Consider the following 22,274-nt stretch of genomic DNA (forward strand, 5'->3'; position numbering starts at 1 on the left):
ATTGCAACTGCTTTTCCACCTAGTACTTTATGAGAGCAAAATGTCAGATGACAAAACTGGCAATTTATTTTAAATGTGTTACCGTGTATGTTTGCAATGTAACATTTCTGGCCTTCCGTTCCTGGCTTTCAGGAATCCTATGCAATGCTCCATAAATATGAGCAGCTTGTGGCCAAAGAGGAGGCAGAGAAGGTGGACACGCTCCGCTATACATGGGAGAAACTGCTGGCACGTAGCACTGAGGTCCAAAATGAACTGGGCGCTCTACAGCCTAACTTTAGGGGAGAACTCATCAGCAATGTGCAGACCTTTGTGGAAGATTGCGATCATTTCTACCAGGACTATGACAAAGTGAGAATCATAAGGGGTGAACTTCTTCTTGCGGTTCTGTAAGGAGGGATTCTAAGCATGTAAAGTTGTTTCTTTTCATGTTTACAGTCCTAAGAGACCAGTAAAAGTGCTTTTAGTCATAAAATATATAACTTATCCAAGCATATAGAGTAAAAATCTGTTTTCACTGACTCTGTGTTGCATTCATTTATTTTCCCATAGTACTGAGATATTCATTTTAACTGTGTGTAAATGCAGTAAATGTGAGATGTTTGAGATGTTTTGGGCCTCACGGTGCTTCAGTGGTTAACACTGTTGCCAGTGGTGGCAGCTGCCCACTGCTCCTAGCTCATAGTGTGCGTCTATGCTCACTGCTCTAGTGTGTCACTGGTGTTAGGATGGTTTAAATTCAGAGGCTGCATTTCACTGCTCTGTGTGTGTGTGTGTGTGTGTGACAAATAAAGTACATCTACTTCTATGACCTTTGCTGATAGTTCATGTTTAATTCCTAGGATGGCCCCATGGTTGTTGGATTGGCCCCTCAGGATGCCAGCGACAGGCTCATCATGTTCCAGGTATTTTTCTGACAAGTTCTCAGCCTGCCCTGAAAGATGTCTTCAATTCATTCACCATACTACATATAGGAGGCCACTACCTTGAGCTACATACACAGATATCTTCACAAGATTTGTCTCTGAATAAGAAATATCCTTTGAAACATTTACAGGCATTTTGCGGTAACACGTGTCTGTTCCTTCGATAAAAAAAAAAAAAAAGTGACACCTATTCATGTGTTTTAATTGGTCAGAATCGTTTTGACAACCTGTATCGTAAGTATATCACTTACACGGGAGGAGAGGAGCTCTTTGGCCTGCCCGTTACCCAGCATCCTCAGCTGCTGGAGATCAGGAAACAGCTGGCTCTCCTGCAGAAACTTTACAGCCTCTACAATAATGTCATCGACACGGTCAACGGCTACTACGACATCCTCTGGGTCGACATTCACATCGAGAGAATCAACAACGAACTTCTGGACTTTCAGAGTCGGTAAGTAGAGACATGCCAAAAAAAAAAAAAAAAAAAAAAAGAAAGAGACAGAAAAAAAGAAAAGAAAAGCATTTACCCAGTGTATTTCTCTCTAAATATGGATGAAACTCAGTCTCTGCCAATCATGCAATAAGTTCCTTTTGAAAGGCATGAAAACACGGAGGGATTTCAATTTCACTGCCCCAGAATCTGGCTCATCGGAAAGTCTTTTCCGATAAGAAAAGAAAGGAAAATGGGCTCACATTGTGCCTGTCCAGGACTGAAATGAAAGTCTGATATATCAAGATAGGGATATAGCAGGGTGAAGCAGGGGATTTTCCATAAAGAGAGTAGGGTAATACGATTATATGATTCCTTTCATAAAACTTTAAAGTGGCTTTTTTGAGATGTGAGCATCTTCCTTATCATTGTTATTCTGATACACAAATACAATGCAGTCTAGAATCCAGACAAAATATATTCAGAAACAATTGAAGCATGACAGCTGGAATATTGGGGTCATACGTTCAAAGGCCGTATTTTTACCTCGATGTCTTTAATGGCAAAACGGCAAATTGTACTGTGGTAATTGGGACTACATATATGTACAAATAAACAATCAGATTCACTAACAAAGGATACATTCATGCAGACTTCAGATTGCCTTGTACGTTTTCACAAAAACTATATACGTGCATAACAACAGACATAACTACATTATGAATCTGAAAAACATTTTGGAAATTAAAGACTTTTTTCAATTTAAAACATTTCAAGCCAAAATCTGACCCATCATTGCAATTTCCTCAATGGTGAAATACTGAGGCAAAGAAAAGACTGTTTGTCTGTCTTACAGATGTCGAAAATTGCCCCGTGCCCTGAAAGAGTGGCAGGCCTTCCTGGACCTGAAGAAAACCATTGACGAGTTTAGTGAGTGCTGCCCCCTGCTGGAGCTAATGACAAACAAGGCCATGATGACCCGCCATTGGAAGAGAATCACAGAGGTCACAGGGCACAGCTTTGAGGTGGAGTCGGACACCTTTAAACTCCGGAACATCATGGAAGCACCTCTCCTGAAGTACAAAGAGGAAATTGAGGTTAGTGGAGTAAATCAGAATGCTTATTTTTTAGCTGTGTTGAATATCCATCTTGTTTGGCTGAAGTACTGAGGGAAGCTAAGGACAGAGGGACAGGAGCAGAGAGAATTTTTAACACAGTTTTTTTTTTTTTTTTTGGTTTGTTTGTTTGTTTATTGTTCTGTGTTCTGCTGAACAGGACATCTGCATTAGTGCAGTGAAAGAGCGAGACATCGAACAGAAGTTGAAACAGGTGATAGCCGAATGGGACAACAAGACCTTCACTTTTGCCAACTTCAAAACACGAGGAGAGCTGCTGCTTCGTGGAGACAGCACCTCAGAGATCATCACCAACATGGAGGACAGTTTGATGGTTCTGGGATCGCTAATGAGTAACAGGTATGCTAAGACATCAATTCATAGCAGCAAAAGTTCACCTCTAATGTTCTCAGCATTTACCCAGACCCTATAAGGAGGGGGGAGGGGGGGAGGGGGTTGTTGTGTTAGGTAGTAAAGTGTCACTAAACTGGCCAAGTGCATTACAGTGCAATTTCGGGAATAGGCTGATGTCTTACAAGGAATGACAAAATGGATGAGTGTTCACAACCCCCTCCTTCATGCTTTTAAATATAAACAGCCGTTATAATGCAACAGAGGGCCAGTCTAGACTGATAGGATTTTTTAAAAAAATAATTCAGTCACCTCTTCGAATAATTTCAGTGACATTTGATTACTAGGTAATATAGTTTTTTCCTGTTAGTGTTTTTCTCTTTTCCAAAATAAGCATATGCTGATGATGTGAGATGCTCTAACTGTGACAGTCTCTGTTTTTCCACAGGTATAACACTCCATTCAAAGCACAGATCCAAAAATGGGTTCAGAACCTCTCCAACACTACAGATATCATTGAGAACTGGATGACAGTTCAAAACCTCTGGATTTATCTTGAAGCTGTGTTTGTTGGAGGAGACATAGCCAAACAGCTCCCCAAGGTAATATAACAGTCACTTTTTTCACACATTAACAAACCCGTGTAATATTTTATTCATATACGCTTTTCATATTTACGATTGCTGTATAATGTAACTTGTTTAATATTTAATCTAGAGCACTGTTATGCTATGGTAACAACAAAAGTTATGTTTCCAAAAACAAACAAACAAACAAACAAACAAACAAAAACTCCCGGTACTGTGCGTGTAATTTCTTGCATACACTGACACAAATGCGACTCCGGGACTGTGGAACAGGAGGCAAAGCGGTTCTCCAACATCGACAAATCTTGGGTGAAGATCATGACTCGTGCCCATGAGATGCCCAACGTGGTGCAGTCCTGTGTCGGGGACGAGACCATGGGCCAACTGCTGCCTCATCTTCTTGAACAGCTGGAGATGTGCCAGAAATCTCTCACTGGGTATGATGACGAGAGCCCTTCAAATGACAAGCCCTCGTCCCTGAAATTATTCTGAATACAAGTGCAAAAACTCTCTTTGAACACGTTTGTTCATGTTTCCGTGAGCGGTATCCCAGATTGTATTTCAAAATAGGATTTCGAAGAAATGAGAAAAGCAATGTATTTTGTCATATATGTGAAACTTGAAATCCCATCTTTATTGTACAGTGTATCCCCAGCAGAACAGGGAAGTAATGTTTTATCGGACACTGGAAGCTAGATATGACATAATCATAATACAGCAGATTTTCAACAGACATGCAATGTAGTGGCTCCTCAAATCCTCAAGTCCTTTTGGTTGTCATATCAACCAAACCCTGTAGCGTCTGATTGGCTGAAGAGCAGATTCACCTGTTTGCCAGGTTAAAAAGTTAGCCCCACTTTATGAAATCAGAGCAAAAACCCAGCAGGACTCCAGACTCCATTCAGGACCAGATTTTACTCATGCTGTATTTCAAACAAGTGATCCTACTGGTAGCATGTGGTACCTCCCCGGAGGATTTTTGCGTTTTACACCCCAATACTCCCAGCGCCTCACATCACTGAATGAATTATTTATTGCTTTGAGGATATTCTCATATGGTTTTAATCTGAGTAGACTCAAAACTTTAGAACACAAACGCAAAGGCACAAATGTGTTCTAACGCCGCGTGATTCTGCGTTGTCCCGGTAACAGCTATCTGGAGAAGAAACGTCTGCTCTTCCCTCGTTTCTTCTTCGTCTCCGACCCCGCTCTCCTCGAGATTTTGGGCCAGGCCTCGGACTCTCACACTATTCAGGATCACCTCCTCAACGTCTTTGACAACATCAAATCTGTCCGTTTCCACGACAAGGTAATTCCCTTCAGCGCCCCTTCCAAAATGTACACGGTTTCATTCACTGACTTGTGCTGGTTTACTGTGGATACATCAGGGAGAGGAATGAATAGCGGCAGATGGCGTAAAATTATATATATAAAAATGACAGAGAGAAGAGATATCAAGATACAGTTATGCAACACGTGTGCTAAATTTCCCCTGTCAAACTTATGCATAATTTTTAGCCACTTAAATCCACCCCATATTTTGTCCCATTCAGAGAGTAGTACAGATTCTTGGGTTCATTTGTGACCATATATATCATCTTCTCTCTCTGCATAAGATATATGACAGGATCTTGGCCATCTCCTCGAGAGAGGGGGAAACGGTGGAGCTGGATCGGCCTGTCACGGCCGAAGGGAACGTGGAGGTGTGGCTCAACGCCCTGCTAAAGGAATCCCAGAGGTCTTTGCACCTTATCATTCGCCAGGCTGCACAGGCTATTCAGGACAGCGGCTTCCAGCTTATCGAGTTCTTAGACTCCTTCCCTGCCCAGGTGCTTAACCGTAACTTTATGATGGCTGCAATTAACCGCGTCTGAAATCCTAATTAGGATTTCACATGCGTCGTTTACAGGTTATTCAGTAATTATGTTCATGAATATTGGCCTAGATTAAAAAGTTGAAGCTGTAAATGTTTCGCTGCTATTATGCTTTTAAGTAATGATATCATTTTAAAAGATGCCTCTAAGTGGCAATATCACCAATTCATTACATTTTAAATCGTTCTGTAATTATGTTCCTGTTGGGGTGTGTGTGTGTGTATGTGTTTTTGTGTGTATGTATGTGTGTGTGTGTGTGCGTGCGTGAATGTGTGTTTGGGTGTCTGCGCTTGTGTGTGTATGTGTGTGTGTGTGTATGTGTGTGTGCGTGCGCATGTGTGTTTTTCAGGTCGGTCTGCTGGGAATCCAGATGATCTGGACCAGAGATTCTGAGGAGGCTCTGTCCAATGCTCGATACGATCGCAAAATTATGACCAAGACCAATCAGTCATTTCTGGAGCTTCTTAACACTCTCATCGACATGACCACTAAAGATCTTAACACTGTGGAACGGACCAAATATGAAACTCTCATCACCATTCACGTTCATCAGAGGGACATTTTTGATGACTTGGTGAGTAGAGTCAGATCAACAATGGAATGGTATCTTCGAATACTATTGCCTTAATCATATACCCTGTGGTTTGTTTGAAAGTTCAGGATTGATATTAAAGTAAGGTAGACATTTTAACATATCCAAAGCATGCACGCCAACACCTTTTGATTGTATAAAATTCCAGAGTTTTGTAACAGTGCAAATGTACACTATTTGGTAATTCTGTACATAGGTAGGGGTAAATCTTGAAGAGTTTCAAAAGCTGTGTTGTTTTTCAGACACCTCTGACTCGAGGTACTTCCAACTGTCACATTTTGACAGTTTCAAACTAAAACTGCTGCCAAGTTCGTGTTCAGTCGTTCAGTGTTAATGACAAATTGGCTTGTTTGCTTTTTTTTTTTGCGAGCCGAAAATTTGTTTTCCCCTGTGGCAAATCATATTTTGTTTACAAATCCCACATCCTACTGCGGCGAAAGGGAATTTTGCTAATAACTGCAAAACCCCAAACAGTCCCTCCCACACCACTGGCTGAACTGAAGCATGATAATGTTTTTCAAGTTTTCCTTTGATCTTCAGACTCGTTCCCCAAATAGAGAGAGAACTTCTCTGCGCACCTGTACTGGCTCACCGTCGCTCCCTCATGTCTGAATCCGTTTTTAATTTTAATTTTAATTTTACAAAGAAACATTCCAAAGAAGAGTCGGTGTCTGTTTTGTGACTCTTTTTTTTCCCAAAGCCTGTCTGCAAAATATGATATCAACAATATAGTCGCTCTTGTGTTGTTGTCTCAGTGTCGGCTACACATCAAAAGCCCGACAGACTTTGAATGGCTGAAACAATGCCGCTTCTACTTCAACGAGGACTCCGATAAGATGATCATCAACATCACAGACGTGGGGTTTGTGTATCAGAATGAATTCCTGGGCTGCACTGACCGACTGGTCATTACTCCACTTACAGACAGGTATGTTATACAGATTATCTATAGCGAAAGATTATCTCTGTATATACAAATGATCTATATATTTAGTCCTTTTTTTGTTTCATGTTTCGTGGTGGAGTTCTCAAAATTAAGATCTGAGCTGAGGTCAAAGTGGAAAGCTAGATGTTTAATGTTTTGGCAAAAAGACCTGGAGTTGGTCCCTGGGTGCCGGTGCCGGCAGCTGCCCACTGCTCCTAGCTCATAGTGTGTGTGTGTGTGTGTGTGTGTGTGTGTGTGTGCTCTCTGGTGTTGGGATGGGTTAAATGCAGAGGCTCCATTTCGCTGTTCAGTGTGTGTGTGTCTTCTTTATTGCATACTGCCCTGCTGTACTTTTTTGGAGTATTTGTTTTTACTGTGTATTCCTTAGAGACTTTATAATAGAATTAATGCTGTTAACTATATTCAGAGCCACAGTGGTACTTGACCTGTAGATTGATTCTCCTAACTGACCGTTGTCTCCTAATATTTCATTAGATCATAACTTCATAATTTATTTGTATAATTGTTTCATCATGCTTGGATGATCTCTCTCCCTCTGTCCTCTCTCTCTCTCTCTCTCTCTCTGTCAGGTGTTACATTACTCTAGCTCAGGCGTTGGGGATGAGTATGGGTGGGGCCCCAGCTGGTCCTGCAGGGACAGGGAAGACTGAGACCACCAAAGACATGGGCCGCTGTTTGGGCAAATACGTGGTGGTCTTTAACTGCTCCGACCAGATGGATTTCAGAGGCCTGGGAAGAATATTCAAAGGCACGAACATCAAAATCTTTATGAGCAATAAATCACGACCTTATCAAATTACTTGTTACTGTTTCACAATGCATTCTTAAACTAAAACATAGCCACTCACGGCAGGAACCAATCTTTAGAACGTTTATGTTTTGGTCCAGCTCTGCCACACCTGGTTTCACCTATTCACTGAAAACCCTGCACTAACATCACTGAATCACATATGTAGGTTTTGGCCTAGAGCAGAAAAGATAAAAAAAAACTGGCAGCCTTACATATAACTGTGAAAAAGTAATATGAATTCACCTGATGTGTAGAATGATATTCATGACTGCATAAGTTCAGCGGCTTATTTCCGTATCATAATCTGTGCGCGTTGATGTCATAATATGTACTGCACATAAATTCACACTTTGATGCCAGATTCTCGTCTAATGTCTGATGTGTCAGATTTGTCGCGTTGTCGTTTGCTTGCGTAGGACTGGCCCAGTCGGGTTCGTGGGGGTGTTTCGATGAATTCAACCGCATCGACCTTCCCGTGCTGTCTGTGGCCGCTCAGCAGATCGCTATCGTGCTCACGTGCAAGAAGGAACGCCGTAAGAACTTCGTTTTTACCGACGGCGACAACGTGGAAATGAACCCCGAGTTCGGCCTCTTTCTCACCATGGTTCGTAAAAACCCGTTCCATTTCAAAATGCAAAAAATTGCATGGCTCATGTGTTACGAGGTAAATGACATCTCTCAGCGGAGACCGTGAGATAAAAAAAAAAAACTCCCTCTGTTCCATGTGTAAAGGCATGGTCATGTCTTTAACTATTCATTTGCTTTTGTGCTGACATGCTATTACACCCCTGCTGTTTCCCATTGGTTGTAAATGTGTATTTTTTGGTGTCCTGTGGTGCAGATGAGACAGAAAGTTCGCTCCCTTGTCGTGAATTCAGAGTTGTGTGAATTGTGTTACCCCAGGGTGTTGGGGGGGGTGTGCTTGCAAAGCTGACTCTTCCTCTGTATACTCAAGACACAACGCTATTGAATTCCGTTAAGGATAAAGTAATCAAAAACCTTCCCCTGAATGTGATTTGCCCTTCCTGGTTTACTCTGGAATGGTTTCCTCAGTGTCATGACACAGTTACCCTACCATGACCTCCTTCTATCATGATTGCTTCTTTTGATATTTATGTATAGATGAAAATATCGGCTTCTCTTAGTGTGAATGAAGCAGTTTTGACAGTGTGAGATGGAGGCTTCGCTTCGCTTATATGTCATGTCTCTAGAGATAATATATTTACTATTGCATAGTTACACTGCAGTTTCAGACGTAAAATTCAGTGAATTATCAATAATGTGAAAACACACTAGGATAGTACAGACCTGCATGCAAAAACATTTGCAGAGCAAATCCGAACTATTACACTGTCCTTATAAACATAGTTCTTAAGGACATACTGGGTTATTAAGACTCTTAATATAACATGGATCCAAAACCTAATCTTAAATCAGAGTAAGGTTAATGATATCACAAGCATACATGAATAGAAAGGGTCCAGGCATGAATGAAGAAGAACGTGGGCCTTCTTACTGAAATGTGTTCCTAACACCTTAATGTGATAAACAAACAAGACGAGATCCAGTGGGTTTGAAACACTGCGTGTTTTATTTATCGCGTTCAAGCTGTTCAGAGCACATTTTATTGAATGGGCTTGTATCTTTCTTCATTCAGGTTTATACCGTGATCACTACTCTGTATAAAGATTAGATTCTGTGACTTTTTTTTTTATTTGTCTGTCCTGTTCTGGGTGTGTTCAGAACCCAGGGTACGCTGGACGCCAGGAGCTTCCCGAGAACTTAAAGATTAACTTCCGTTCTGTGGCCATGATGGTTCCGGACAGACAGATCATCATTCGTGTGAAACTGGCCAGCTGCGGCTTCATCGACAACATCGAGCTAGCCAGGAAGTTTTTCACCCTCTACAAACTGTGTGAGGAGCAGTTGTCCAAACAGGTGAATGCTCAGAATCTGTCTTCATACGTTTTCCATCTTATGTAGTTCAGCATTTCACTGATACATACTTTTCTGTTCTTTTCAATTTAACGTTTGTTTGACAGGATTGAGGGTCTCAGCTATTTGGCCTGCTGGATTAGGGCATATCCGTTTTTCAGTAGAGTTCAGTTACTCAGAATTCCTCCAAAGATTTGCACGGTTACTTTCGAAGATTCGCACAGTTTACATCACAGCTTATTAAAAGTTCATCTTATCGCCGTCTGTAATTTGTTTATCCCTGTATATCCCACATAGCATGATTCCCCTCTCAGTTTCACTTTGACTGTCTGTCTCTCAGTTTCACTTTGACTGTCTGTCGGTCAGGTTCACTTTGACTATCTGTCGGTCAGGTTCACTATGACTATCTGTCGGTCAGGTTCACTTTGACTATCTGTCGGTCAGGTTCACTTTGACTGTCTGTCGGTCAGGTTCACTATGACTGTCTGTCGGTCAGGTTCACTATGACTGTCTGTCGGTCAGTTTCACTTTGACTGTCTGTCGGTCAGGTTCACTATGACTATCTGTCGGTCAGGTTCACTATGACTATCTGTCGGTCAGGTTCACTATGACTATCTGTCGGTCAGGTTCACTTTGACTGTCTGTCTCTCAGTTTCACTTTGACTGTCTGTCGGTCAGGTTCACTATGACTATCTGTCGGTCAGGTTCACTATGACTATCTGTCGGTCAGGTTCACTATGACTATCTGTCGGTCAGGTTCACTATGACTGTCTGTCGGTCAGGTTCACTATGACTGTCTGTCGGTCAGGTTCACTTTGACTGTCTGTCGGTCAGGTTCACTATGACTATCTGTCGGTCAGGTTCACTATGACTGTCTGTCGGTCAGGTTCACTATGACTGTCTGTCGGTCAGGTTCACTATGACTATCTGTCGGTCAGGTTCACTATGACTATCTGTCGGTCAGGTTCACTATGACTGTCTGTCGGTCAGGTTCACTATGACTATCTGTCGGTCAGGTTCACATTGACTGTCTGTCGGTCAGGTTCACTATGACTATCTGTCGGTCAGGTTCACATTGACTGTCTGTCGGTCAGGTTCACTATGACTATCTGTCGGTCAGGTTCACTTTGACTGTCTGTCGGTCAGGTTCACTATGACTATCTGTCGGTCAGGTTCACTATGACTATCTGTCGGTCAGGTTCACTATGACTGTCTGTCGGTCAGGTTCACTATGACTATCTGTCTCTCAGTTTCACTTTGACTATCTGTCGGTCAGGTTCACTATGACTATCTGTCGGTCAGGTTCACTATGACTGTCTGTCGGTCAGGTTCACTATGACTGTCTGTCGGTCAGGTTCACTATGACTATCTGTCGGTCAGGTTCACTATGACTGTCTGTCGGTCAGGTTCACTATGACTGTCTGTCGGTCAGGTTCACTATGACTGTCTGTCGGTCAGGTTCACTATGACTATCTGTCTCTCAGTTTCACTTTGACTATCTGTCGGTCAGGTTCACTATGACTATCTGTCGGTCAGGTTCACTATGACTATCTGTCGGTCAGGTTCACTATGACTGTCTGTCGGTCAGGTTCACTATGACTATCTGTCGGTCAGGTTCACTATGACTGTCTGTCGGTCAGGTTCACTATGACTGTCTGTCGGTCAGGTTCACTATGACTATCTGTCGGTCAGGTTCACTTTGACTGTCTGTCGGTCAGGTTCACTATGACTGTCTGTCGGTCAGGTTCACTATGACTGTCTGTCGGTCAGGTTCACTATGACTATCTGTCGGTCAGGTTCACTATGACTGTCTGTCGGTCAGGTTCACTATGACTGTCTGTCGGTCAGGTTCACTATGACTGTCTGTCGGTCAGGTTCACTATGACTATCTGTCGGTCAGGTTCACTATGACTGTCTGTCGGTCAGGTTCACTATGACTGTCTGTCGGTCAGGTTCACTATGACTGTCTGTCGGTCAGGTTCACATTGACTATCTGTCGGTCAGGTTCACTATGACTGTCTGTCGGTCAGGTTCACTATGACTTCGGGCTACGAAACATCCTGTCGGTTCTACGTACTCTTGGTGCTGCGAAACGAGCCAATCCAAATGACACGGAGTCCACCATCGTCATGCGTGTCCTGCGGGATATGAATCTATCCAAACTGGTGAGTGGATATGAAGAGGGTACGAATGACGTCTTCAAGACATTCTAATATTAAAACAAAAACAAACGAACAAACAAACAAACACATATACCATCACCAAGCTCTGCCACTTTTTTCTTGGTTTGCGACATTTTTTTTAAACGAACTCTCTCAAAGCCATCTCTCAGAGTCGTTTTCAGTGACAGCTTTGCATGGCTGTTTTTGAATTGGATCGCTGCCGTCCCTCTCTTCCATTAGATCGATGAAGACGAACCTTTGTTTCTCAGCCTGATTGAGGATCTGTTCCCTGGGATTCAGCTGGATAAGGCAGGATACCCAGATCTGGAAACAGCCATCGACAAACAGGTAGGAGTTCCGCATTCCACCAGAGGGCTTTTTTTGTTCTACACTATGTCTGTGATCTGTGTGTGGGATGTCCTCCGCTCAGCTGTGGCTTGTGACCAAAGTTAATAAAATACCCATTTAACCTTGGCCTCCCTTTGGTCTGGAACATTAAAATTCTTATACAATTTTTTATTTGAATAGACCTGCACCAGCACTGTGCAAGCCATGGTTCTTAAGGGCCTTGTACTGTGGTTTTTCAACTGCCATTTATTTTTTACCAAGGACCCAAGAGTGACCAGTCAGTCACACTAACTGTTCAGTTAACTACATTTGTTCAATAAAAAGGACTGAATTAGGACTGAGTTTAATATCACTCATTCACACTAAATATGTATCTAAGAACATCAACCTGTGCTAACATTAGAATTTATTTTAATAGTCTGTAACATAATTGTTTGAATTCTTAGAAAGGTCCAATAAATAACAGCTGAGATCAGACCTCTGACAGAAGTCCAATAAAAAGGCAGCGAGATCTCATTTGTCATTCAAAATCGCGGTCCCTTTGAAAAGTTTTCTCTGTCATTCATAACAGGGTGTTATTTCATGAAATATGACCTAAAAGTGACAATTAAAAATCTACTCTGGGACATCACACTCTTACGTGCCAGTGTTTGTCAATCAGTATGTCATTCTTTCAAAACCTACATTAATTCAAAGCCAAACATAACCCCAAGGTAAAGTAAGACAATGGATGATGCATGCCAGAGAGCTCTCAGTGTGTGTTTGTGTGTGTGTGTGTCTGTGTGTGTGTGTGTGTGTGTGTGTGTGTGTGTGTTCGTGTGTGTCTGTGTGTGTGTGTGTGTTCGTGTGTGTGTGTGTGTGTGTGTGTGTGTGTGTGTGTCTGTGTGTGTGTGTGTGTGTGTGTGTCTGTGTGTGTGTGTGTTCGTGTGTGTGTGTGCATGTATGTGTTTGTGTCTCTGTGCGTGTGTTTGCTCTAACCGGACGTGTCTACTGGACCGTGCCCAGGTTGCAGAAGCTGGTCTGATAAACCATCCTCCGTGGAGGCTGAAGGTGATCCAGCTGTATGAGACGCAGTGGGTTCGACACGGCATGATGGCTCTGGGACCCAGCGGCGCTGGAAAAACCACCTGCATTCACACCTTAATGAGAGCTATGACTGGTGAGCTAGAGCCTGTGACTGTATGTTAGTTAGTGTATGTTTATTATGGACAGGCACTCTACTCTGAAAAGTGGATCCCCATAAGCACTCTTGGTGGATGTAAAGAGTCTGTTTAAATGTGCCCATCCATGCGTGTGTATATGTGTGTGTGTGCGTATGTGTGTGTGTGTGTATGTCTGTGTGTGTATGTGTGTGTTTGTACACCTGTGTGTTTTCAGATTGTGGCCAGCCACACAGAGAGATGCGTATGAACCCCAAAGCCATCACAGCACCCCAGATGTTTGGTCGACTTGACGTAGCCACCAACGACTGGACTGATGGGATATTTTCAACTCTCTGGAGGAAGACTCTGAGAGCCAAAAAAGGTGAAAAAAAAGTATAAAATGGGAATGAGAATATTGGAGGAGGAGAGATTAAAAAAAAGAGAAAATTTTAATTCCACTGCAATTCTGAGCACTTAACCCTAAACCCTACCCAAAATCTATCTGAAGTTTTAAGACTTTAAAATATTAAAAAGCTCAAAAGAGCCTTAAAATCACTCTCTGCACCAAAAATGTAAATGTGGGGCTTCACTTCTATCAATGAAGTGCCCTGAGGATTCTCTCTAGCTTTTTAAGTCATAGTTTTTTAAACTCAAAAAGTTGTTTAAAGAGCTCTTCATAAGAAACATATTTGCTGCGTTTCATCTGTTCCTTAAGTAGAACTCAGAGGATTCATCAGACAGAATTGGTCACTGGGGAGAGGAGTTGGTTTTTAAGAATTTGTACCATCAAACAAATGAATCACATGACTTCAACAACCAATCAAGTTTTTCTTTTTTTTCTTAGAAACTTAAGCTTAATCAGAAAGTAGCATTGCATGCTCTATCAAAAATGTGATATAAGTTTAAGTACTGGGGCTAAATAAACTGGCAAAACCCCCCAACAGAATCACTTACTCAGCACTAGGTTTTTTGTGCCTTAATTTGAGCCTCTGGTGTAATTTTCTGTAGGAGAGCACATTTGGATAGTTTTGGATGGACCAGTAGACGCCATTTGGATTGAGAACCTCAACTCTGTCTTGGATGACAACCGCACTCTCACACTGGCTAACGGTGACCGGATCCCTATGGCTCCCAACTGCAAGATTGTGTTTGAACCTCACAACATTGACAACGCCTCCCCGGCAACCGTGTCACGTAACGGAATGGTGTTCATGAGCTCTTCAGTCCTCTGCTGGAGCCCAATCCTAGAGGTGTGGGCAGTGAGAGGAAGTCCATGACTGGTCGCTACTCTCTGTTTTTTTTTTACTGAATGTCGGAGACCAAAGTATAAGACACTGCATAGAAATTCCAGAATTTAGACTCCAATTCATAAGTGTATTGTGTTCTAGACTAGATCTAAAACACCTGAATCGACTAATGAACTATTTATCAGACCACCGATGAGTTGGTGTGGGTCTGTTAAGTTGACCTAGAACAGAATATGATGAAGGATCCCAGGACTCTGTGTATAAATACGTAATGAACAAATCATGAAGTTTAGTGACTTTGCTCTTCACTAAAACATTATGGGTCAGTTTCCTTGTGTTTTAGCTAGGACACTGTCTGTTTGATACATTTGATAAAATTTTTGTTACCGTTGTTCAGTGTTAGCAAGAGTAAGTCAAAACAACCACTTGTTAAAGCGAGTTCTGTGTGTGTGTGTGTGTGTGTGTTTTAGTTAAACCTCAGCAGCACATTGAACAGATAAGTCACTGTAATCGTTCAGAGAGCCTCTTACAGCCACTGATTGACATGAAAGACGCAAAGAAAGCCTGGAGACACTGCACTAAAAGAATTCAAAGAAAACACAGTACAAACAAAAGCTCTACTCCTTCTGTCTTTCATGGTTCTGAATAGCATGCAGCGACTCTGCACCGCTGGAACCGTCCTTACTGTACAACGTGACGTCTAAGATCTTAAAGACGCCACTCCAGCACACAGAGACTCATGAATAATTTAACCCTAAAACACACAGTGTCTACGAATTGGCTTTAAAGCACAGAGTGCATTGAGGTCCCAGTCTCCAGTCTTCCTGATATCTCATCCTAACAAGGAGTCCATGGTTGAGAGCCCTGACAGAGGAAGACTAATGTTTTCGTCAGCCAGCTGTGTTGAACAGAGGGCTGATGGGAAGGACCATTTTTCTTACTCAGTGCTGAATTAATGAAGGGAGGTACACGACTCCCACAGGCAGTGGTTCCCCCCCCCCTCCTGGTTCTATAGCTGCCTTCAAAGTGTAGTGGCCGGGCTCGAATGTTCAAAGTGTAGGAAAGGGGAAAAAGGAGACAGATAGAGAGAAAGATATATATATATAGAGAGAGAGAGAGAGGGAGAGAGAGAGAGAGAGAGAGAGATAAAGGAAATGCCACAAGGGAACAGAAACGAAAGTTCACTCATTCTTAGAATCCATTTGTGTGTGTGTGTGTGTGTGTGTGTGTGTTTGAATATTTTTTTGATGACCTTTCACACCATTACTTTGTGTGTGTGTGTGTGTGTGTGCGCGTGCGTGTGTGCGTGTTTCCCTTTCAGGGCTGGCTGAAAAAGCGCTCCCCACAGGAAGCCGAGGTTCTGAGGGAGCTCTTCTCTTCCTCTTTCCCCGGGCTCTATCGTTTCAGCGTGCAGTCCCTTGAGTTTAAGATGGACATGCTTGAAGCCTTCATCATCATGCAAAGCATCAACATGCTCCAGGGACTCATCCAGCCCAAGGTGATTCCCCGGCCACTCAACCCATCCATTCCCGCCCCTCTCACTTCCCCGCATGCCTCAGAGAGACAATGTCTGTTTGGGTGCAAAGTTCAGTCTGGAGAGACATGTTGGTTCATAACTAATCAGTATCTTATCTGTTTATGAGGGGTTGTTTGACATATTTGACATATCGCTTATTCTAAAGAATACCCATCTGCAGCGAAAACATATTTGAATTTTTTTTTTTCATATTTTTATTTTATTTAATAGTTAGAGTTTTGTTGACCATCACACACATAGACGCACCTCAGTTGCTGTCATGTTTTGATCAGATTTAATGAGAAATACCACCGTCTCTCATACCTCTATGGTTTCAAGTTACAAGCTCTATCACTCACATTCTTTTTACATATTTTAGTTTTGGAATGGGTGCCGTGAAACTGGCTTTCAGATATTGCTGTTTGAAAATAGCTTGCATCCATCAAATCGCAATGTTTACGAGCAGAATGTTTAGAGGTTTTAATGATTCGAAAAATGGAAAAAAAAAAACCCAAAAACAACAACAACCCTCTGTCTACGGAAACTGCACTTAAGGTTTTGATATAGTCCATCTATGACAATGGTATATTACGTTTAGCGGATCAAAGCTGGCAGGTATATGATAATAAGGATGAATTACAGCTGCAGTGATTTCATAGACGACAACGGAAAATGTCAAGCCTGAGGTTGATGGAGGAAATATAACAATCATATGGACAGCATGACAATGACGGTGACATTGATTCTGTGCTTTTTGCATTTCTATGATTTCTATGCTTGGTTTCCTTTATCTGGCTTTCAGCCTTTCTGCGGTCGTATGCCGTAAGCTGCTTTTGCTTTCCAGATAATGACAGCTTTCTCAGGCTAATTTAAAGACCTTTATTTGCCTTCAAATGGTTTCAGAGATTCGAGTCTTCACGCTGCACTGACAGAGGGTAAATTTTCTCTGTGTTTTTTTTTGTAATGTGGACACCAAAACATATGTGTAGATATTTGACTTGAGCTTTGATGATTCCTCCTGAGGCCTGATTTTTAAAATTAAATCAGCATTTCCCTGCCAGTGCGTTCATTAACAATTCATAATATAAGAGATGTAATACAATTTAAATGCAATACAAGAGATATATTAATTTCAACCCTGACTTGGGCTGGAATGTAAAAAAAGGGTGACGTGGGCAGCCGTGGTCTAGAGGTTAGAGAATCGGGCTCGTGACTGAAGGGTTGCTGGTTCAGTTCCCAGGAGGGAAGGAATGCTGCCCACTGCTCTTGTGTGTGTTCACTACTGGTGTGTTGGATGGGTTAAATACAGAGGATGAATTCACCGGTTACAGTGTTTGTGTGTGCAATCAGACCAATTTACATTTTTTTTGGGAGAGAAATATGTTATACTTCATATGTCTTATTGGTGTGAATAAGGCATCATTGTTACTTTTTCTAATACAAACAGATTTCTCCTGTGCTCTTTAGAGACCAGAGGTTACAAGACCAAAATCACTGCTTTAAAGCATGACAAAAGAAGGATTTGAAAAATCCCAGCTAAAACTTAGCTCTCGATAATTGTCTTAGAGCCAAATGTCAAATCTGGTTTTATCCAGGATTAAGCTTCTGATAACAGACCTCCTGTTTTCTAGAATGTGTCATGCTGTCATACAGAAACTGGGCAAGGTGGTGTTTGATGGTTAAAACTATCATACTGTTACTGCAGGACTTTTGGTGGGGAGGTGTGTGAGTTTGGTTAAACCTGTTATCATTTAACTACAATACTGTGGTAGGGAGGTGTTTGAGTTTGGTTAAACCTGTTATCATATACCTACAGGACTTTGACGGGGAGGTGTTTGAGTTTGGTTAAACCTGTTATCATATACCTACAGGACTTTGGCGGGGGAGGTGTTTGAGTTTTGTTAAACCTGTTATCATTTACCTACAGGACTTTGGTGGGGAAGGTGTTTGAGTTTGGTTAAACCTGTTATCATATACCTACAGGACTTTGGTGGGGAGGTGTTTGAGTTTGGTTAAACCTGTCATCATATACCTACAGGACTTTGGTGGGGAAGGTGTTTGAGTTTTGTTAAACCTGTTATCATATACCTACAGGACTTTGGTGGGGAGGTGTTTGAGTTTGGTTAAACCTGTCATCATATACCTACAGGACTTTGGTGGGAAGGTGTTTGAGTTTGGTTAAACCTGTCATCGTATACCTACAGGACTTTGGCACGGGGGAGGTGTTTGAGTGGCGGGTCACAGTAATTGCATGAGTTTGATGAGGAGGCTGTTGAGTTTGACTGGCTGTGATATACCGCAATTGCAGGAGGCGGGTGGAGAGTTGTCACGGGAGCACATGGAGCGTCTTTACGTCTTCGCGTTAATGTGGAGCGTCGGAGCCCTCCTGGAGCTCAACGATCGAAAGAAAATGGAGTGCTGGCTCCGTAACCATGACAACGTCCATCTGGACCTGCCGGACATCCCAGCTGACAGCGAAGACACCATGTTTGACTATCACGTCAGCAATGAGGGTTAGACTCAGGGAACAGCTAACTCTTCCCAATTCTGTCTGTCTCTCTTTCCTTTATCTCTCTCTCTCCGTCTCTCTCTCTCTGTCTCTTATTTTGATCAATCTTTTATTATCTTGAAATATATTATAATAATAAATTCTAAGAGCTTTCTTTTAGAAAGCTCTTATAAACCATGATTCCTACCTGTTCCTTCCTCTCTCTGCACTGTATGTGCTCTCCACTCTTAAATCATCCAGCGAGTCCCTGTGATAACATTTTAAATTCATAATTCATACACACCGACAGTGAATTTGACCTTTAATGTGCTCCCTCCGCCACTTTTCAAATATTGACAACTAGATTCACCTCCTACTCAGTGTGAATTTTTCACATCGTGATGTCATTCCTCCCATAACTGCAATATATCATCATATGCATTTACTTTGTTTTTTTTTGTTTTTTTTCTGGACTAAATATGACTTTCCAAAAATATCTCTGTAAAAGTTGAAACACTATCCAGAGTACAACCTTTAGCAACCCATCAGGTTCCCTCTCTCTTAAGTAGACGTGGGACTCTCAGGAGAGAATTAAGTGAGAAAAGCTGTAGACTGTGATTCCCAAATGAGAAAATGGTGAGAAGTTATTCATTCAGAGTGCAGACGACACACAGTTTTTTAGATGACAGACGAACGCCCGATAACGCTTTGATGGAATCACTGCCTCCTGCCTGTGAGATGTTTGATCGAGCGGAAAGAATCTGTGTCATCTTTTACCACCCCACAATACTCCCCTGCTCTGTATGTCTTTGCTTTTCAGGTCAGTGGGTTCACTGGAGCACTCGGGTGGAGGAATACGTTTACCCACCCGACAGCACCCCGGAGTATGGCTCCATACTGGTCCCAAACGTGGACAATATCCGCACAGACTTCCTCATCCAGACTATCGCCAAGCAGGGCAAGGTCTGACAGTGATATATGTTCCTTGCTTGTCCTTAGCAAAGAGATTAGACAAGGAAAAACAAAAACTTAATTCTCTTAAAGCTTCAATCGACCAGAGTCGGTGCTTATTCGAGTCTCTGTGTTGTTGTCGGTGTAAACAGAGATTTGAAATGTCATTATTATGGATTGAAAGAGTCTGACTGGATGGTCCAATGCAACTCGTTGAGTTTTGTTGCTACATGGTTGCCTCATTCTAGTTTTGTTCAGATGCAGGTTTGTTTTGACAGCTGTGCTGCGTATAAGTGCTTTCAAAACATAACCCTTTGACCCTGTATCCAAACCGAAGATACTCACTAAAACTTGCCCCGAGTTCTGCTCTAAAACACATTTAGCTAATATAGTGGGTCTGTTTTGAATCTTGTCTCTAGGCAACCATTGTATTATTGATTTGAGAACGAGGTTTCCTCTAGCTCAGAGGAGCACTTTGTTTATTGTGGAGTCTCCCCCACTGCCAGGACAATGATTAACTATTCTAGAGCAGATGGCAAGCCTTACTATGTCCTATACCTGTCCTGTGCTTTACTCACCAGGCAGTGCTTTTAATCGGAGAGCAAGGCACCGCCAAAACTGTCATCATCAAAAGATACATGTCCACATACGACCCTGAGTCCCACACTGCCAAGAGCCTCAATTTCTCCTCCGCAACTACACCTCTCATGTTTCAGGTATCCATCCATCTGCAACACCAGAGGCCCCCGTTCTCTCTCTCTTTTTTCTCTCATTTTTGTTCTTCAGACTTTGACGGATACGGATTGAATATTTATGACGTTAAGAAATGCCTATTTAGTTATCCAACCCACAAAGTAATTTCATAAATATCATTCAGTCTGAAACAGTCGATGTAAAAATGTTGCTGTTACGTCGTTAATAAATGAGCTATTGATTTTCTTAACTCGTGAACTGATACAGAGGTTGGAGGTTGGCTGGGGATTTCTGTTACTTTTTTTTTTCAGCTGAGCTAATGTTTTTTTTTTTTTTTTTTTTTTTTATTGTGAATGGTTTTCTCTGCGTGGGTTCTCTTTTATTGACTGGTCCCCATATTGACAGATGGCCCCAGTGTGGCAGATAATGTGTAAATGGGTATTGGAAATAGCAGTTGGTGGCCTGTGTTTTTAATGTGTTTGTGGGGATTTACAGCGCACCATTGAGAGTTACGTCGACAAGAGGATGGGGACTACGTATGGACCTCCAGCGGGGAGGAAAATGTCAGTCTTCATCGATGATATCAATATGCCTGTTATTAACGAATGGGGTGACCAGGTATGGAATCACTCATACCTACAACTCAGCGTAATGTGAAGTCCAAGGTTTTATGCAAACCATAATCTAAGAATTGTGCTTGTAGCTGAAATTATGATCAGTATTAAGATTAGTATCATAATCAGTGTTATAATCAGTGTAACACCACCCCAACTTTCAGGTAACCAATGAGATAGTTCGCCAGCTGATGGAACAAAATGGATTCTTCAATTTGGAGAAACCGGGGGAATTCACCAATATCGTGGATATCCAGTTCCTGGCGGCCATGATCCACCCTGGAGGAGGACGCAATGACATTCCTCAGAGACTTAAGAGACAGTTCTCAATTTTCAACTGCACCCTGCCATCCAACGCCTCAATAGACAAGATATTTGGTGAATATTTTCATATATTATATATATATATATTATTATATATTTTTTAATGTGGAGGGGTTTTATTTGTTATAAAATGATCAAGACTCTGAGGAACTCCTATTCATTTATCGTGAAATACTCACAAGACATTGGGTTGGTTCTTTTAAACTTATTGCCAAATGTTATCTCAGGAACATTACTGCAATGTTCAGTGAATGTTGCTCTTCAGTGGGGATGACCATTCCACACATTACGTTTTAAGAATGCATTGAGAATATTGTAAAAGAAGGATTATGTAGGAACCCCAAATAAACTGGGCGGTAAATTTGCACTGAGAGTCCAGAGGAATCCAGGTGGTCAGACTCCCCTGTGTGCTGGCTGTTTAAAAGGTTCCCACTGATTATTAGATACCTGTGCAACTGCAGATGGAGTTCAGTGAATAGCGCTCTGTCCTACGAACATATTACATGACTTGATGATACAGCAAAAAAAAAAAAGAAGAAAAAAGAAATAGCTGTCATGACACATTGCAGAGAAAATGTGCACTCGCATCACTCACCTTGACTGAGGGGACTCCAAAGCAATGGGAAAATAATGAGATCGTGAGTCACTGGACATTGCAAAATGAGGGGTGTAATGGGGAAAAATAAAAAAGAAACAATTGAACTCAGGACAGAATTTTTTCTCCAGAGAATTAACCCCTAACACCCCCAGTGCTTTGTAAACTTGCCCTAAGACCCATAACTTTTCCAGAACCTGAGATAGACTCTGGGTAGACTGCTTGACTGAGAATGTCATCCATCGATGCTCATTTGACTTACTCGAGGTGTCCTATCAGAGAAATGCTTGCAATTTCATTTTGTGTTAGGTGAGGCTGAACACAAGCCATTAAGGGTCAGATATAACAATGACAATTTGATAAGTTCTCGTAGAATTTGTAAAGACGTTTTAACATAACCCCAATCATGCATTCAGTCACACTATCACATGAGTGTCTTTCTGATTTTATCCAGTTGAGGTAATTCTGGATTTGAATAATTTGTTCTCTTTTCCTCCCCGTTTTGTAGCAATGTTTCATCAGGATAGTTTTTCATCGTTCATACTGATAGTCAGAAGTCATGATTCTATAGAATGAATTCAGTTGTTGCTCTCTTTTAAAACTGTCTGACGTCACACATAAAAAAAAAGAAAAAAGAAAAAAGACAGA

At 41.9% G+C, this 22,274-nt stretch overlaps 1 protein-coding gene across 2 annotated transcripts in view; it reads left to right on the top strand.

Moving 5' to 3' along the window:
• dnah5 (dynein, axonemal, heavy chain 5) overlaps positions 1-22,274 on the top strand; it is an 82,243-nt gene that overhangs the window by 23,609 nt on the left and 36,360 nt on the right. For both annotated transcript variants that reach the window (XM_030781299.1, XM_030781300.1), the window contains exons 25-49: positions 133-351; positions 843-905; positions 1,139-1,377; positions 2,213-2,453; positions 2,632-2,831; positions 3,271-3,424; positions 3,683-3,846; positions 4,562-4,718; positions 5,026-5,238; positions 5,633-5,857; positions 6,631-6,803; positions 7,391-7,569; positions 8,028-8,215; positions 9,355-9,549; positions 11,577-11,711; positions 11,949-12,056; positions 13,062-13,215; positions 13,434-13,580; positions 14,207-14,448; positions 15,767-15,943; positions 18,270-18,474; positions 19,270-19,412; positions 19,982-20,116; positions 20,589-20,711; positions 20,872-21,085. In XM_030781299.1, coding sequence (XP_030637159.1) covers positions 133-351; positions 843-905; positions 1,139-1,377; positions 2,213-2,453; positions 2,632-2,831; positions 3,271-3,424; positions 3,683-3,846; positions 4,562-4,718; positions 5,026-5,238; positions 5,633-5,857; positions 6,631-6,803; positions 7,391-7,569; positions 8,028-8,215; positions 9,355-9,549; positions 11,577-11,711; positions 11,949-12,056; positions 13,062-13,215; positions 13,434-13,580; positions 14,207-14,448; positions 15,767-15,943; positions 18,270-18,474; positions 19,270-19,412; positions 19,982-20,116; positions 20,589-20,711; positions 20,872-21,085 — 4,393 coding nt within the window. The remainder of the gene's footprint in view (positions 1-132; positions 352-842; positions 906-1,138; positions 1,378-2,212; positions 2,454-2,631; positions 2,832-3,270; positions 3,425-3,682; positions 3,847-4,561; positions 4,719-5,025; positions 5,239-5,632; positions 5,858-6,630; positions 6,804-7,390; positions 7,570-8,027; positions 8,216-9,354; positions 9,550-11,576; positions 11,712-11,948; positions 12,057-13,061; positions 13,216-13,433; positions 13,581-14,206; positions 14,449-15,766; positions 15,944-18,269; positions 18,475-19,269; positions 19,413-19,981; positions 20,117-20,588; positions 20,712-20,871; positions 21,086-22,274) is intronic.

The sequence above is a fragment of the Chanos chanos genome, chromosome 8 (assembly GCF_902362185.1).
Source record: "Chanos chanos chromosome 8, fChaCha1.1, whole genome shotgun sequence".
Lineage (NCBI taxonomy): Eukaryota > Metazoa > Chordata > Actinopteri > Gonorynchiformes > Chanidae > Chanos > Chanos chanos.